This window comes from Typopeltis vanoorti, chromosome 23 (genome assembly GCF_054136105.1).
Source record: "Typopeltis vanoorti isolate ZY-2024b chromosome 23, IOZ_Tvanoo_1.0, whole genome shotgun sequence".
NCBI classification, from domain to species: Eukaryota; Metazoa; Arthropoda; class Arachnida; order Uropygi; family Thelyphonidae; genus Typopeltis; species Typopeltis vanoorti.
This window is the reverse complement of record NC_143571.1, coordinates 25,113,237-25,131,730: the sequence shown is the minus strand read 5'-3', so window position 1 is coordinate 25,131,730 and position 18,494 is coordinate 25,113,237. Positions and strand designations below refer to the sequence as shown.

The following is an 18,494-nucleotide window of genomic DNA, read 5'->3' as shown; positions in this document are numbered from 1 at the left end:
AACTGTGGCAAAGACGGATGACAAAGATGGTTTCAGGACTGTACAAGGATAGTTATGAGAATCGGCTGAGAGAATGTGGACTGCAGAGTTTGGTGGATAGAAGAAGGTGATATGATTGAGACTTTTTAACTGTTGAGAGGTGGTTACAAGGTTGACACTGGGGAGTTCTTTCTCTTGGTTGAACAGTGGGAGGGAGTGATGACAAGAGGCCATCCCTGGAAGTTATGAAAGGAAACTGTGAGCAAGAGGGTAAGGAGTGGTTTCTTTGTGTGGAGGGTGGTTGAGCCGTGGAATGCATTGCCTGATGGAGTGGTGGGAGCGAGAACGGTCAGTGAGTTTAAAGAGTGGTATGATAGACTTTGTGTTTCTCAGGGGGGGACCTCCCCTTGATGAGTCTTGACAGACTTTATGTCTTAGGAAGGACCTCCCTCAATGAGTCTTTTGACTCCTTGGAGGCCTGAATAATAATAATAATAATAATAACAATGAAAAACATAACACCCAGCACTACATGTACTCCATATATATTCAGACAAATGAAAACCCATAAAGACTACCTGGTACACCCAATAGTCTCATACAAAAACATCACCACATCATCCCTGTTAAAATTCGTAGTTAGACTACTTAAACCATTACTAACCTAGTCAAAACCAAAGACAAAAAATTCCTACGACCTGTTTCAAAAAATAAAAAACCTCACTCTATCCCACGATGACGTCCTAACTGCATTGGACACAATGTCACTATACACCAACATAGACATCCCCAAAACTTTAGACATCATATACACTACTCACAGAAGACCACACCCTAGGATTACGAACAAAATTCACACCCAGTGATATTGTAAACCTGATAAAAATAATAATCTCAGCAAACTTCTTTAAATTTAGCAATAACATATATTTTTTGGACTCCCTATGGGCCAAAATTTTAGTGGACAACTAGCTGAATTATTTCTATCACATACAGAATCACATCTACTACTGCCCCTGGCATCACCTTTTGCAACCGATATGTGGACGATATTCTATGCATTGGAGAACCAACATGCATCACCACTTTACAAGCATCCCTTAATGACTTCAGTAACAGACTAAAATTCACTATAGAAACAGAACATGAAAAATCCATAAATTTCCTAAACCTGACATTAATTAGAACAAACAACAAAATATCCACAAAAATATTCCATAAACCTACACATATAAGAAACTACCTCTACTTTAACTCATACCGTCCTTATTCTATCAAAAAATCAGTCATCCTAGCACAATTTATAAATGCATACAAATTTTCAACTACACATAATTATCTCAACATAGAAATAAAGAAATTAACACAGATTTTTAAAAACTGAAATTACCAAACACAGCTAATAAATTATGCCAACCAAACAGTGAAAACCTGTCAAAATAATCCAACAACTAAAACAAACTTCCCCATACAAAAATATCATCAAACTGCCATACATCCAGAACACATAAAAAGCCTACAAATACATTTATAAACGCACTGACTATAAGTGGGTGTTCACCACAAACCAAAAATTGGCAACACTTCTAAAACCTAAAAAATCTCACACATACAAAGAAATACTAGAACACACCACAATGTAGTTTACAAATTTCCTTGCCAACAAGACTGTGATGTCACCTACACAGGTTCCATGATCAGATCTTTATGGGCAAGACAACAAAACACTTCCATAACAGCAATATACCAATTCCAGAACATTTAAACAATAAAAACCATAATAACCAAAAGAAATGCAAAATACAGAAATAGCAGTCCACGCTCTTGAACAGAAGCATACCCCGCAAATCGCCAAAGCTATAATAATAGACATACAGGAAAACAAAACAATGCTTAGAATATCAGAAACAGTAGCCATAAAATGCAACAAAAACTCAATAAACATCCACCACCTCTATATAATCTCAGAGAATTGGAAGCTCCAAAACATAAAAAATAGGTCACGACTCAGACCAATAGAAAACAGCACAGATACACAAGACAAAAACATCAAGCAGACATGACATAGCCTCAGGGCCGGTCCGAGAGTATCTGATGCCCTTATACATTATCTCAATATATATATATAGAGAGAGACTTTCTCCAAACTATGTAGCAAACTCTGACGCCCCTGGTGCCGGCTTTATGATAAAACCGGCTCTACATAGCCTCCACTTTTCCCATGAGCTCTGAAGATGACACACTGTTGAAACTGCTCACATCCTGTTACTCCCACCCCAATCTTGTTGCATCAAAGTCTATCTTTCTCCTTCCCCCAAAATTTCTACCTTTCACCTCCTTCCCAAAGAATTCACCTCCCACTCTTAAAACCTGGATATAAAATTTCACAAACCTTGTATCTAACCTGCAATTCTCTCACATCTCTCTGTCTCAACATTTCTAACCACCCCCACCTCCTTTCAGTCCGAAAATTATTCCTTCCTTATATTCTTCATATATATCTATATCTTTAAAACACCAGTAATGCCCTAATAAGTGAGTAAAAAGCCAATGACATTATAAAATGGGTACCATTAAACAAAAATAGGCAAAATAGCCATACAAATTAATAATAATATTTTCAATAAGTTGCATAAATCTTGCCTGTAACACTTAGTAGAGAAATTCCTCTTTAATTAGCTTTATTATTTATTTCTTGACACCTCCAACGGATCTGAAGACTCATCGAGGGAGGACACCTACTCTACAGCTCTCCATCTCCACCACTACACCGAACCTCTATTACCATCATCATCTCCATCAACGCCATCTACTGTCCACCACCACTGGTAATTTTTGTCTGTAAATTGCATGTGCTCTGAAGGGCTGATTTGTCTGTATGTGGGATGAAAAACCCGAATTTCCAGGAGAAAAAAAACCCTGCTACCTCCATATGAGATTGACTAACTCATCTTCAATTGAACAAATCCATATAAAGATTCCTCCCATCATGAAGAGAATCAAACATAGGCCTTTTCCAATCAAAAGGCATAACAAAGGGCATTCTTACAATTACACTACAGAAGCTGATTCTGTGAAAGCTCTACTTCAATCATCTGGAATTATATCTTCTGACCAGATCCTCTGAAATATGCAGTGTATACCACTGCAAAACTTTTATACATACATATTTGGGCGCTTCTGGTCAAATATCATCTATTCCAGCTGCCTTTCCATATTTCAAGTTTTTGATGGCTTTTCTACCTCAAGAATTGAATATGTACTCCTGTTAGCATTTCTCTTGACAATTTTGTGCTACAGTTCTGTCACTGTTTTATTTCATTTAATTCTTTCAAAAAAATTAAATGTTGAAAGTTTCAGAGCAATTTAATAAAAAAAAGGTGGCAAACCTTTTGGCAACTCCTATAGGTAAAGATGACCTTGCTACTGCTTCTGCCTGGTATCTCCAACTCTGGGCCTGGCTTCCACTCAAGAGACCTCAATAAAGGTTGAAACTAGTCTGGATAGTGGCCAATCCCTTAATTCATAACAGTATACATATCCACAAGGAGATGTGTTTTGCATTATGGGAGATACTGGGATAGGAATGTTGGTAGCTTGCTCCACCTTTGCTACGAGTCACCTGGGTGTTGTACTACTTACCCAGGTAAGATAGTACAACACTATATTCAGTCCTGAAGATATTTTCAGGTGCAAACTTTGTTTGCTCTCACTGGGATAAAGGATTAAACTAAATTTATTATATTCAAAATAATTACTTCAGACATCTAGGATATCTTTATCTTCAGTTTTCATGTTACCTTTATCACCTTTGATTCCTTTACAGTACTCTTTCCTCATTTTTATGCTTTTTAATAGCCTCCAGAACATTTTGCCACCTTCCTGATATTTAACTTCTATATTGTTACTGAAGTGTCCCCATCCTTTTGTTTAGCTACTTTTGCATGTAGCTTAGCTCTCTTACATTTTTCTCTGATTGTTTTAGGGCATCTGCTCACTTATTTGGTAGGAACTTTCGATATCCTTTCTCCTTTTCCAAGACTACTTCTTTAATGTCTTGTATCTACCATTGTGTTCTTATTTTTTTATTCTTGTAGACAACTTCATCACATACATCATTATTTGAATCAATTAAAGTTTTTTTTTTTCACACTTTGCCACCGAGACTCCAAGGTTTGGTTCTCATTTTCAAACTGCTTCATTTTTTTCTTCAATAATGTTTGTATAGTTGAATCTACAGTTTACCTTTAAAAGCTACTCAACTTCATTGTAATCATTTTATGATCATAGATAGATAAAGATAGATAATTCAGTTCTATTTTTATGTTTGTGAGTTTAATATCATATTATTATTATTATTATTATTACCCCAAGACCTCATGGAGTCAAAGACTCATTTGGAAGGTCCTTTTATCACACACACATCTCATCATACCGTGCCTTGAACACATTCAAACTCCTTGCAGGCACCACACTCTCAGACAAGGCATTCCAATCATTTATAACTCTGCATGAAAAAAACCTGTCTCTCATTCCCCTACTCACACTCTCTTTATACAGTTTCCAGGGATGACCTCTGGTTCTCTCCCGATTTCCCACTATTTTCTGTAGAACTTCTCCAGCATTGATTTTATAACAACCCCTTACCAACTTTTAGGTCTCTGCCATATCTCGCCTCTTCCTCCTGGCCATCAGACTGAAAATTACATCTTCTCAATCTTTCCTCATACTCGACATTCCAGAGTTCGCCTTTGGACCCTTTCCAACATCTCTTCATCCTTCTGAAAACCAGGTGACCATATCTGTGCACAATAGTCCATGTGTGGCCTAATCAAAGCCTTATACAACGGAACAAAAATCTCCCTACTTCTGCACGTCAGTGTCCTCCGCATCATTCCCAGAAGCCTTTGTGTTGTCTTCACAATTTTGGCTATGTGTCCCCTAAATTTCATATCCTTATCCAATATCACCACCAGATCTCTTATTTCTTCCACCTCCAACAATATATCCTCACCAAGCATAAATTCTGCATCCCATCTTGGTTTTCCAAATTTTGCAACATGGAACTCACATCCCCATTTCCATGCTCAATCACTCAATTTATTCAAGTCTTCTTGTAAGGCCACAACATCTTCAATACCCTACATGGTTCATTCTAACTTTGCATCATCTGCAAACAACTGAATATCTCCATTCCAAATCTTCACCTATGTCGTTAATATACAAGTTAAACAGTAATCACCCCAAAACAGATCCCTGAAGCACTCCACTTGTGACTTTCCTTTTCCTGGATATTGCTCCCCCCATATACACAACTTGTTGATACCTATCAGATAGCCAGTCTCCAATCCAATGCACTAATCTAATATCCAACCCCATCTGCTCTAGTTTGACTATCAATTTATCATGAGGTACTCTATCAAAAGCCTTTGCAAAATCTAAGTATATTACTGTGTATCCTTATCCATTTTCCGAGGAAGCAGTCACTTCATTGTAATAAGTAAGTAGATTACTAAAACATGACCTCCCTTTAGCAAATCCATGCTGTCCATCAAAGATAATACCATGTTGCCAGCCCAACACACAGATAGGCCTATAGTTTGATGGTTGAGTTAGATTCAGTCTTTTATGAAGTGGCACAATCTTGCCCTCCTTCCACTCCTTAGGGACTTGACTGACTGCAAGACTCGTATTAAAAAAATATGTCAAGACAGGTGTCAACTCCCTGGCACATTCCTTCAGAATACGTGGTGATATATCATCAAGTCCCACAGCCTTATTAACATCTAGTTTACTCATCTCCCCATACACCTCTTGCTCACTTACAGTCAGTCTTTCTCCCCATCATTTACTGCTCTCAATCTCTCCATGAAGTCACATTCACAAGATTGAAAGACCTTTATGAATTGCTCACTTAGTATCTCCACTATATCTTCCGCAACAGCTGTCTTTATACCATTTTCACCTATCAATGTCATCCTTCCATAATCATTCTTTCTTTTGCTGGCTACATATCGAAAGAACTGCTTAGGATTCTTTCTGGCTTCATTAGCTAACTGCTGTTCATACCTCTCTAGCTACCCTCACCAACCAAGTCACCCACCTTGCCTGGTCTTTGTAGACCTCATGGAATTGGTTATTTCCACTTCTCTTATGCTGCCTCCGCAATGCCCTCTTTCTCTTAATCGCATGCTTAATCTCTTTATTCATCCATGTCACACCTACCTTATTTACCTTCTCACCCTTGGAATACACTTAGACATTGCATCTACTACATAGTTTTTGAAAATCCCCCAAGCTGCATTGATCTCTTTTCCATCGAACTCCTCATTCCATGCTACACCTGCAAGCTGTCTCCTGAGCTCTTCATAATCACCCCCTTGTAGTTCCACATATACCCTATTCTCACAGAGCTTCTCACACTGCTGGCAACCACCCAGGTAATTACCTCATGATCACTCTCACCAATTGGTGGATGATTTGACACCTTATTTGTAATTACATCCTCTGATGAGATGACCAAATCCAAAACCCTCAATCCTTGCGTGCCCTCTGTTACATACTGTCTAAGGTAGTTATCCCTGAAAAACTCAAGAAACTAATTTTCTTTACTTCCAGTTGCTATCTCCTCATTCCAGTCTATATTGCCATAATTAAACTCGCCCATAATGATCACAGTTTTCTTATTTGCTTGACTAATTTGATTATACATTTCATTATCACCACCATTCACATTACCTAGTCTATAACAACATCCAATCAAGTATTTGATATCATTCACCTCTATCTCACACCATATTGTCTCAAAACACTGGCACTATTTCCCTCTTGCATCTCTACTTTGTATGGACATAACTCTTTCTCTATCATCAATAGCACTCCCCCCCTCCATTTTTACCCCTTCTATCCTCACGAAACACATCATACCCTTCCATCTCTATTCCTCTCAGGATGTCATTCTCTTCCAACCATGACTCACTTATTCTGACAATCTTTGGGTGAACAGATGCAATTAATGCAACAATTTCATCTGCCTTGTTTGTTATACTTCTAGCATTTGCATACAAACACCACAGCTCATTTCTGGATCTACAGCTAATTCCACTGATACCACTCACTTGATGTGATCTCTCCATGCTCGACTGGGGCCATTTCCTTTTCTACTTATTCATTTTAAAACCCTTTTCAATTCCAACTGTTTCCTCTTGATCCCAGGTCATCCCATTTCTTTCCTATATTAAAATAAATTAAATATGTTTGTTAATTACGAAATCTATATATTTTTTTAGCAAGTTTTTTGCTAAAGGATCCTAAATTTAAATACAGATTCTTAACAATACTTAGCTTATTAGTATGATTTTACTCCATTAAACAATTTCATTTTAATTTTCTAATTTCTGATTTATTTGTCTAGGATGGTACAGTACGCTGTGCATCAAAACCATGTCTTCCTGTAATTTGTCCAAATCCTGTTCAAGGCCTTTGTTGTCCTGAATGTCCTGGTTCTTGCCTTTATGAAAATATAGAGAGATACAATGGTATTTCATTTCTTCATCCAATAGATCCTTGTCAAGAATGTATATGTAAGGTACACAAATGATTTTTATTTTAATATCATTACCATTGCAAATGATCAGATTAAATAATCAAGATTTTTATATTTCATTTTACTGCTGATATATTCAGATAACAGTATTATCCTTTGGAAGGAAATACCTGGGCTGGATTCCTATTGGAGTATGACAGGAATGCATATAAATACTTTCAACTAAAGTAAGTTAAGAAATCTCATGAAAAGATAGAGAGTTGGAAGTTTTCTGTAGAATAGATGAATGAATGAACATTAGAGAAATGCAAGTGTTTTTCAGCTTGAAAACATATAGTTTACAGGCCTTGTAATACACTTTCTTTCATAGGTGTTTAGGTATTAGTTTAACAGCTAACTTACCAACACATCATTCTACCGCTACACGAATTATAAGTTTTTAAGACTGTTGTGTAGTGATGATCTTAGAATTAACAACATATAAAAAAAATACTAATTATCTTATGGGAATGTGCCAATGAAGTGCTTTAGTTATTTTAATAGCAGTCACACCCACAAAATGTCAATGAACCATGTAGCCAACTAGTGAAAAATCCCAGAAAAATCTAGAGTACCAGTGTTCTGAAGAAACCATTTTTGAAGCTTTTCGTATATCACACAGTTCCTTTGTTCCCTAGAAGAGTATATTGTTGATCAGACAGCCAGAAGAAAAAAATAAAATAAATAAGGCAAGGAGATAGTAATGTACTCTTCTTGAAATTATAATTTCAAGATGAGTACCATTATAATTTCCTGATATAATTTCCTCTTGGGATATACAGAATCTTATAATATCATCATTAGCAGCAGCATAAAATTACTGGTTCGTATCTTCTGGAGATGTACAGAATATTCTGATATTACTACATGAAAAGTTGGCATCATTACTAACTTCCTATCAGCAGTTTTCCTTCAAATAAATCTATTATCTTCAAGACACCAATGTTCTCGGATCCTACAAGGGTGGTCTGAAACATTCTCGGCCTAACAATGAAAAAACAAATTTATAATTTCAAAATTATTTTTTTTTAAGATAAGGGATATTGCATCCCATATTGTTTCTTAGCCGAATAAGAAACTCAGAGTTTCATGCCGAAATAGAAACTATATAAAGTTCGGCGATTCTAAGTGTAAGCAAATACCTGGATAGTGCAGTACCTGACCCATTTGGTAGTGCAAGCTGAGGCAACTCATAGTAAGGGTGGAGCAAGCTCCGATCACTATTCTTGGTATTTACCCATAATGTGAACTTAGCTCCTAGGAGCTCTATTACTGTTCTACATTATGAGAGAAGGTCACTACCCAGACCGGTTTCAACCCTTATTCAGGTCTCATCAGTGAGTAAGTAAACCTAGTTAATACCAAGTTTGTAGCAAACAGAACTTTCATCCCTTATTTGAGAATTGCCAAGAAGGTGTCCTAATAAATTACTAATTATATGTAGAGCCAAAGGCTTCAATTCGGCGACATGAACTTATTTAAGTTAAGGGATATTGCATCCCATAGCATTATACATGTCCACCAGTAGATGTGTTTTGCATTATGGGAGATACTAAGACCAGGAGTGATGAGAGCTTGGTCCACCTTTACCACGAGTTGCCTCGGTCCTGAAGATACTTCAGGCACAAACTTTGTTTTCTTACACTTGGATAAAGGATTAAACTAAATTTATTATAATCTAACCAAGTGGGAAAAAACTTCCAAAATCTCCCTTAAGACTAATACATTTATTCCTGCGATGCTCCAGCAACCATTATCCCATCCATGTAGTGATTCTCAGTAAGATCTGCAAAATACCCCACTACAGCTGTAATCACCTCTTGATTCGAAGAAAAATGCTGACCAGCGAGGAAGAGTTTTAGTTTTGGGAAGAGATAGAGGGAGCCAAATCTGGTGAATAGGGGGGATGTTCCAACAATTCATAGTGCAGAACTCTTAATTTTCCCATTGCCAAAACACCTTTGTGCGCAGGTGCATTATCCTGATCAAAGATGATTTTTTCTTCTCCAAACCAGGTCTTTTCTCACAAATTTTTTCATCTAATCTGGTTAAAAAATCTGAATAATATTCCTCCGTTATTTTTTTACCCTTTTCAAGATAATTAATAAACAAAATGCCTTTAGCATCCCAAAACACCGATGCCATGACGTTTCCTGCCGATGGAACCAACTTTGTCTTCTTTGGCGCCAAACAAAAACGGCTTCTGTCCACTGTTTTGACTGCTGTTTGGATTCTGGTGTGTAATGGTGAATCCAAGTCTCATCCATAGTAATAAATTGATGCACTAAATCAGTTTTATTCTTGTTAAAATGCTCCAAGTACTGTTCAGAGATTTTCATGCGAGTGCGTTTTTGATCTGCTGTGAGCAAGCACAGCACCCATCTTGCACAAAGCTTTTTCATTTGCAATTCTTCGTGCAAAATACTACATGCTCTTTTGAAATGCCTATAGTCCCAGCAATTTCATGCAATTTGATTTGCCGGTCATCCAATACCATATCATGCACTTGATCAATGATTTCTGGTGTTGTTACACTTTTTGGGACGTCCTTCACGTGGTTTATCTTCAAGGCTGGAACAGCCACTCTTAAACTCGGCAGCCCATTTCTTAATTGTTGAAAACAAAGGAGAAAAGTGCCCATAAACTTTTATGAACTTCAAACGAATTTCTTTTGACATTAAACCTTCTTTTACAAAAGAAGGTAAACAAGTAGTTGTATAAAACCAACTACTTTATGGAATGACTTGCAGTTTCACATGGATGCCAATCCATGTGAAACTGTAAGATGTACCAACATCTTGCAGTTTCACATGGATTGGCACATCTGTCATAATGTTGGTACATCTAAGTTCTAAGTTGGTACATCTGTCATAATGTTGGTACATCTTGCAAGATGTACCAACATTATGACAGATGTACCAACTTAGAAAAAAAAATTGTGCCATTAGTGTTGCCATCTATGGTCAAGGCCGAGATCTTTTCAGACCACCCTTGTATATTTCAGTCTTCTAAGTTACTGCTTTCTGTATTAATCCACCTAGATCTTGATCTTCCTGTGGGTATTTTTCCTGCCATCCTGAAGAACACTTATTTTGCTAACTTTTTCTCTCCCATTCTGTTTTAAGTTCCCATACCACCTGAGATTACCTCTGCTAACATATTCTTGAATGCTAACAATGTCAAGTTCTTATCTAATATCCTCATTTTTAATATGATTCTGCCACTGATGCCATATGTTCACAATTCTAATCTTTCTCAGAAAGATTAGATTAGCTTATTTTTTTTTATTTACTTATTTACAATAGTGAATGAGAGTACAGCTTCTTCAAAGACAATACAGAATCAAAAAAAAAAAAAACTATTACTTTCAAACAAAATACATTTATATATATATCTTGTGAAAAATTTGAAAATAGAATATTATGGAAAATATCTGTAGCACTAATTGATTATTTTATGTTGATTTAGCTAATTATTATTCGGCTAAATCCATTTCTCTTCCAGCCAATAGCTGAATGTCTATGTCACATAATCAGATAACTTACTTATAGTTTAGTAATGAAGCTGAAGGTGTCATTATTCATCATCATCAATATCCTAATATGTATCTCCAAGGGGTATTCAGGTTACCATGACAGCACTATATGATTAAGTTTATATTATTATTAATCTCCTATCAACAATTTTTCCTCCAAATCAGTCTGTTCCTTGTTAGCACTCCATTATTGTCATATCTAACATTTCGTGCTTCTGAGGCATTCTGACCGAATCAATCCATCTAGACCTTGGTCTTCCTGTGGGTCTCTTTTGGCCATATTAGCATCAAACATCTGTTTTTGCTAACTTTTCATCACCCATTCTTTTTAAGTCATGCCACCTTAGATTAGCTCTGCTTGAATGCCAATAATGTCAAGGTATTTTCTAATATATTAATTTTTAATATAATTCTGCCATTGATGCAATCAGTTTTTTCCTCTAATTTTTCTCACAACCCCTATATCCATGGTCTCTAGTCTTTGATCAAATGCTTTATTTTTAACCCAACTCTCTGATCCATAAGTTAAAACTGGTTTGAACACTGTCATGTATACTGCAAATTTGGCGTTTTGTGGTCGCTTAAGGATCAAAGCCAAATAACTGGGAGAAGACCTCAGCATCACCTTTCAGAATTCAGAGGACTAACTGGGGCTTATGACCCAATGTCCAATCCTCACCTTCACATGGTGTGCCCCATTAGTAGGTACCTATTAGGTACTGAACAAATGAGGATGGTCTGGCGATTTGGGACTTAGCCAACAAAATTGTACTCTCTGTAGACTTAAACCACAAATGCATATGATGATGCAACACAATGAGGTTGTCATTATTATAAATGGAAATTATGTAGTCTTGGGAGTGATTGGTGAGAACCCTAATTTCCAGAAGGGAAAAATTGTCTTTTTTGTATAAATGGTAACTCTTGCTAAAAGTATAACATTGAAATTTTATAAAAGTATTATTATTTTCTTTTATGAAAACAGTAAACTGGAGCACATATGTGCTCCAGTTTGTAATGAAAGTGTTATATTCTTGTTACAACAGTAATGTTATCATTTGCAATCTCATGAGAAAAAAGTCTTTATCTTGTTGCATACAACCAGTCCATCTGCAGCTATGACTTCATTTCTATGGTAAATTTTGTTCCTTTCAAGTGTTACTTTAAATTTGGGAATAGGAAATAGTCAGATTTGGCCAGATCTGGTGAATAGAGTGGGTGAGGCAGACATTCAAATCCTAAGTTGTGTATTGTCTGCAGTGGTGGCTTGTACATAAGCACTGTGACACTGCAGCACCCCCAAGGAAAAAACGAAAAAATTAAATTTTGTTTGTGTTTATAAATAATAACAATGCTTGCAACATTATATAAATGCAATACAACATGTTAAAGGTCACAGCTTATGTTTCGACATTGATTGAATAGTTAATAATTTTAATTAGAAAGTATTTTTAACTTGGGTATAGTTATGTTAAAGATACCAAGCAATTTTAAACCTGGTTTTACTCCATTTTTTTCCAAGTAAGCAAACAGACAAATGTCACGTTTGCGCCTGCAATTTATGCAGGACTAGCTGATCCCACAGGTAGTGCAAGACCAAAGCAACTCGTGGTAAAGGTGGAGCAAGCTCTAATCACTAATCTTAATATTTACCCTTAATGCCAAAACACATCTCCAAGAAGGGGATGTATGATGTTTTGTATTAAAGGCAAGGGGCCACTACCCAGACCGGTTTCGACCTTCATTGAGGTCTCATCAGTGGGAGCCATCTCATCAGTGGGAGATGAGACCTCAATGAAGGTCGAAACCGGTCTGGGTAGTGGCCCCTTGCCTTTAATACAAAACATCATACATCCCCTTCTTGGAGATGTGTTTTGGCATTAAGGGTAAATATTAAGATTAGTGATAAGAGCTTGCTCCACCTTTACCACGAGTTGCTTTGGTCTTGCACTACCTGTGGGATCAGCTAGTCCTGCATAAATTGCAGGCGCAAACATGACATTTGTCTGTTTGCTTACTTGGAAAAAAATGGAGTAAAACTAGGTTTAAAATTGCTTGGTATCTTTAACATAACTATACCCAAGTTAAAAATACTTTCTACGTCTATATCTCCTCCTGAGATTTTTATTTAATAAGGTTATAACACCTTATGGTAACTTGTTTTGGTAAAATACTTACAAGTTCTAATTACTAAATCTTGGTATTTCTAGCCTGGCTCCCACTGATGAGACCTCAATGAAGGTCGAAACCGGTCTGGGTAGTGGCCCCTTGCCTTTAATACAAAACATCATACATCCCCTTCTTGGAGATGTGTTTTGGCATTAAGGGTAAATATTAAGATTAGTGATAAGAGCTTGCTCCACCTTTACCACGAGTTGCTTTGGTCTTGCACTACCTGTGGGATCAGCTAGTCCTGCATAAATTGCAGGCGCAAACGTGACATTTGTCTGTTTGCTTACTTGGAAAAAAATGGAGTAAAACCAGGTTTAAAATTGCTTGGTATCTTTAACATAATAATTGGAATTGTTTGATTACCACTTTAGATTATGAAATAAATGCACTGCGATCTAATGCAATGTGAGAATTATCACATTCGATCAGCTCCAGCTAGACTCGTTGATATTCATTTGCACTTGTCACTGCACATAACAACTGAATCTGATTGTTACATGCAGTTTATCTGCATTCACTACAGATAAATTGTATGCTTGTGCACATTATTTCTGTGAGATACAAAATTTTTATTATTGGTATGTATTCGTGATGAGGGTGAAATATTTTCGGTAAATCGTATTTTATGCTGTTTAAATAACATATAATTACACAGTCCAACACAATTTTTGCTGACTTTTATATGAGACTTGTTTTTTACTAATTTGGGTGCGCTGATTTCAAATATCAAACCCATTTTTCAGGTTTTTCCTCTGTGGCATTTTCTTTTTGCTAATTTGTAAGTTTTTGATAGTTTTAAGGAGGCAGTACTATTTAGAGGATCAAAAAAATCGATTTTTTAATATTATTTTCTGAAAGTATGTACTTTTAAAAATCTGTTCCTAACTTTTTATCAAGAAATTCGAAAAATTCCTGAAATTATTCAAATTATTATTCAAAGCGGTGCGCAGATCAGAATCAAAGCGCTCACCGCTCTCGCTTGTTAGTAAACAAATAAATGTGTAAGAACCTGCAATGGCACGTACTGGTGCTTTGAATGCAAGAGAGGCCGATAATTAGATACATAACTACTTAACAATATTCATTAAAAATTACAAGAATATTTATTAAAAAATAACAATTTTACTTACACATGAGTTTCAGGGAATAAATTTTTGTTTGTAGCAATTTCTGCTGTGTGTTCTGTTTTGGCAATCCCTTTGAATACTCCAACAGTAGTCGGCCATCATGTGAGAATCCCATCTTCCTTGGTACCAATCTTCCATAGTTTTTAAGTCTTGATGAAATCTTTCGCCTTATTCATCGCTTACAGCACCTAAATTCTCGGGAAATCTATCAAGATGACTGTATAGGAAATGAAGCTTTATGCTCATGTTGCAACCTAGGTGCTGGAAATTTTCAAGCATTGTTTCCACTAGATCTTTGTAATTGCACGCTTTTTTGTTTCCAAGAAAATTATTCGCAACCATCGTAAATGAAGTCCAGGTCTCTTTCTTAATTTCATTCATAGAGTTGATGAAATTTGGGTCTCTCATTAAAGTTTTAATTTGCGGTCCATCAAATACACCGGCTTTAATTTTTTCATAACTAAGTCGTGGAAATTTTTCACATATGTATTGGAAACAGTCACCTTGTAAATCTAAAGCTTTAACATACTGCTTCATAAGACCTAGTTTGATGTGTAGAGGTGGAAAAATGATTTTTTCTCTGTCGATTAAAGGTTGATTTATAACATTCTGTTCTCCAACATTTAAGGATATTCTAAGAGGCCAATGTTTCTGACTCCAGTGTGGTTTCTAGCTCGACTATCCCAGAAGCATAGAAAACATGGAAACTTTGTATATCCTCTTTGAAAGCCAAGTAAAAAGTGCACCATTTTAAGATCCACACAGATGATCCAGTTATGGTCTGTATATTTTAATAACTTCAGAGCCTTTTTAATGTCCTCATATGTTTCCTTTAAGTGGACTGAATAGCCAATAGGAATTGAGCCATATACATTCCCATTGTGTAGTAAGACACACTTGAGACTTCTGCTTGAACTGTCGATAAATAAATGCCACTCGTTTGGATGATATTGTACAACACTCATTTCAGTTAGTAAACCTGACACATTGTTACAGTAAACAAACCCATACTCGTGTTTAAAATATTGTACAAGATTACTTTCCCTGCTACGATAAAAAGTTATCTTCGTATCTTGCTCCAGTAAGTTTTTTTTCATTTAATCTTGAAGCTAACAATTCCGATGATTCCTTTGATAGGCCCAAATCTCTTACTAAGTCATTCAATTCTGCTTGAGTAAAACGTTGCGGTCCAGAACTAGAAATTAAATTTTCATTGTCTAAATCAACATCCGTGTCTTGCTCCTCAAGAACATCCGGCATATCTCGATCATGCTCGTTCTCAAGTAAAGGAAGTCCTTTATAAATTGGCACGGCTATTTCATTGGAATGAGCAACTGGCCGAATTGCTGTGTCGAGATTTGGATACACAATATTTTTCTTATTCTTCTTATTATAACCAGAAGTCGAACTAAACAAAAATAGCAATCATCTACGTGATTTTTCGGTTCCCACCAAATCATTGGAATGCCAAAAGCTAATTTTTGGCGTTTTCCCTTACTCCACTGTCGTAAATTTTCTACACGACTTACACACTTTATTTGGAGCCCATGAATTGTCCTGATCTGCAAGTTTTACGTCAAAGTATGCAAAGTACACTTTCTTAACGAAATCAGTGATATTTGTCCTTTGACTGGGAACAGTAAAGCTGCCACAAATGTAGCAGAAGGAATCTACACTATTGACACATTTTCGAGTAGTAGACGTGATGTATTTTCTTCACTGCCGACTAACATGCAATTAACAAGACAAGAAAAACCAGAGACTTTATTGAAACGTTATAAGCACTCATACTTTCACGATCAATTAACGATTGACTGATTTCGATCGTTCTTTGTCCGCTATGACTCATATAGCATTCATTTGTTTTAGGCAGTTGTCATCACCTACTTTTCGTCACCTAAATGTATTAGGTTGGTTATCGGCCTCTCTCGCATTCAAAGCACCAGTACGTACCGTTGCAGGTTCTTACGCATTTATTCGTTTACTAACAAGCGAGAGCGGTGAGCACTCTGATTCTGATCTGTGCACTGCTTTGAATAATAGGCTATATCTTCGAGAATTTTTTGAATTTCATGATAAAAAGTTAGGAACAGATTTTTAAAAGTACATACTTTCAGAAAATAATATTAAAAAATCGTTTTTTTTATCCTCTAAATAGTACTGCCTCCTTAAAACTATCAAAAACTTACAAATCAGCAAAAAGAAAATGCCATAGAGGAAAAACCTGACATGATAGAGAAAAATGGGTTTGATATTTGAAATCAGCTCACCCAAATTAGTAAAAAACAAGTGTCAGATCATAATCAGCAGAAAAAAATTTTTTTTTGTTGGCCAGTGTTATTTATTACAAGGCTGAATTATGTTGTGTCACTGTTTAAAATATGAAAAGAATTATATTTTCTCAATTATCATTACACGAAACAAATGCACTGTGATCTAATGCAGGTCGGAATGGCGAAACTGACATTGCTCATTGAGCAGTGTCTCTACAGATATATTGTATGCTTGTGCACATTATTTCTGTGTACGAAACTTTTATTATTGGTGTGTGTTCATAGTGAGGGCGAAATATTTTTAATAAAGCAATTTTTGTAATATGTAAATATACTTATTAATAAATTGGTTACTGATTACGAAAAAATGAGTTATTTTTTTCTTATTTTGTATATGCAGCATCCCCACTTAAAATTTTCACTGGCCCCCACTGATTGTCTGTTGTGTTTCATGAGATGAGCAGTGTGAATAGGTGCATTGTCCTGCAAAAGCAACATGTCTCTACTCAGTTTCCCCATGGCATTTTTTTCTTCAGTTCCTTCAGAGCTGTTGAATAAACTGCTGCTGAAATAGTTTTACCTTTTTTGCAATACTTGGTAAGGATTACACCATCCATATCTCAAAAGACACTGTCAAGAACTTTCCCTGCACTTTTGGGTTCAGAACTTTTTTAGTCATGGAGAACCTTTGTGTTTACATTCCATTGGCTGTTGTTTGATTTCTGGGTCATTGTGAGGAAGCCATGTTCCATAAACAGTCAAAATATGAGCCAAAAAATTTGCTCTGATTTCTCAAAATGATCCCAAATCCCTGAGATAACAGCACGTGTTCTCTCTTGGTCAGCTTTCAAACATTTGGGTCCCACTTTTGCCGAGAGCTTTTACATGTCCAGATGTTGGTGAATAATGACCTCAACTCATTCTCTGGATATCCCCAGAGTCTTTGGCTGGCATTTGTCTATTGTCAAGGATTATATCATGCAATGCCTCAATGTTTTCAGGTGTGATTGCTGTGGAAGGTCTTCCTGACCTGGAGTTCATCTGTTGTCTCAGGATGCCCAGTTTTTAACTTGACCACCCATCTGGTAACTATTGGATATGCTAGGGCACAGTCCTATAAAGTCTCACACAAAGTTTGGTTCATCTCAGTCTTGAATGTTTCTTGCAGCATGAAAAACTTGATGACTGCCTGCACCTCTGTGTCTTTGAATTTCTTCAAAACCTCCGACGTGTTTTCTTGTATATCCTAAAAGAAATAGGCAAGTTATTACAATTTGATGAAACATGGGGTTAAAGGGTTTTAATGTATGTTTTTTCTTGTGGTTATATCAGTCCTTTAATATAATTTTTGTTCTAGGTGTTTATCAGGACTTTTCAGCCCCCCCCTCCCCATATTATTAACAGCGCATTTTTATGAAATTCCAAAACTCAGCATAGGACATTCATGGTAATCATCATTCACACAATGATCATCAATACTCTACCTGTGTATCCATTCATCCATGGTGCACACAATGACATCCAATAGTTCATGGATGTCATCACAAAAAGTATCTAGCACTCAGTCCATGCTAGCCACACTTCTACTCAGTGTGAAGGTATTGTCCTCTGATTTTTGAAGGATGATCCCTTTTATTTTGCTCTTTTGCCATGTACTGAAAAATTTGTGCTATAGTACATACTGGTGATAATAAGAAGATTTGTCCATAACCAAGATAGGTATTTTTCCTCCAGCTGGGGAAAGAAATCATATAATTTTGATCTTAGAGGTGGGGTAAGCATGTGCTTTTTTTTGTTGTTGTTAAGAGGGATATATCTAGAGA

At 36.3% G+C, this 18,494-nt stretch overlaps 1 protein-coding gene across 3 annotated transcripts in view; it reads left to right on the top strand.

Moving 5' to 3' along the window:
- Positions 1 to 18,494, top strand: part of LOC150093698 (kielin/chordin-like protein) — a 1,333,292-nt gene that overhangs the window by 1,018,984 nt on the left and 295,814 nt on the right. For all 3 annotated transcript variants that reach the window (XM_090412628.1, XM_090412627.1, XM_090412629.1), the window contains one exon: positions 7,394 to 7,567. In XM_090412628.1, coding sequence (XP_090268754.1) covers positions 7,394 to 7,567 — 174 coding nt within the window. The remainder of the gene's footprint in view (positions 1 to 7,393; positions 7,568 to 18,494) is intronic.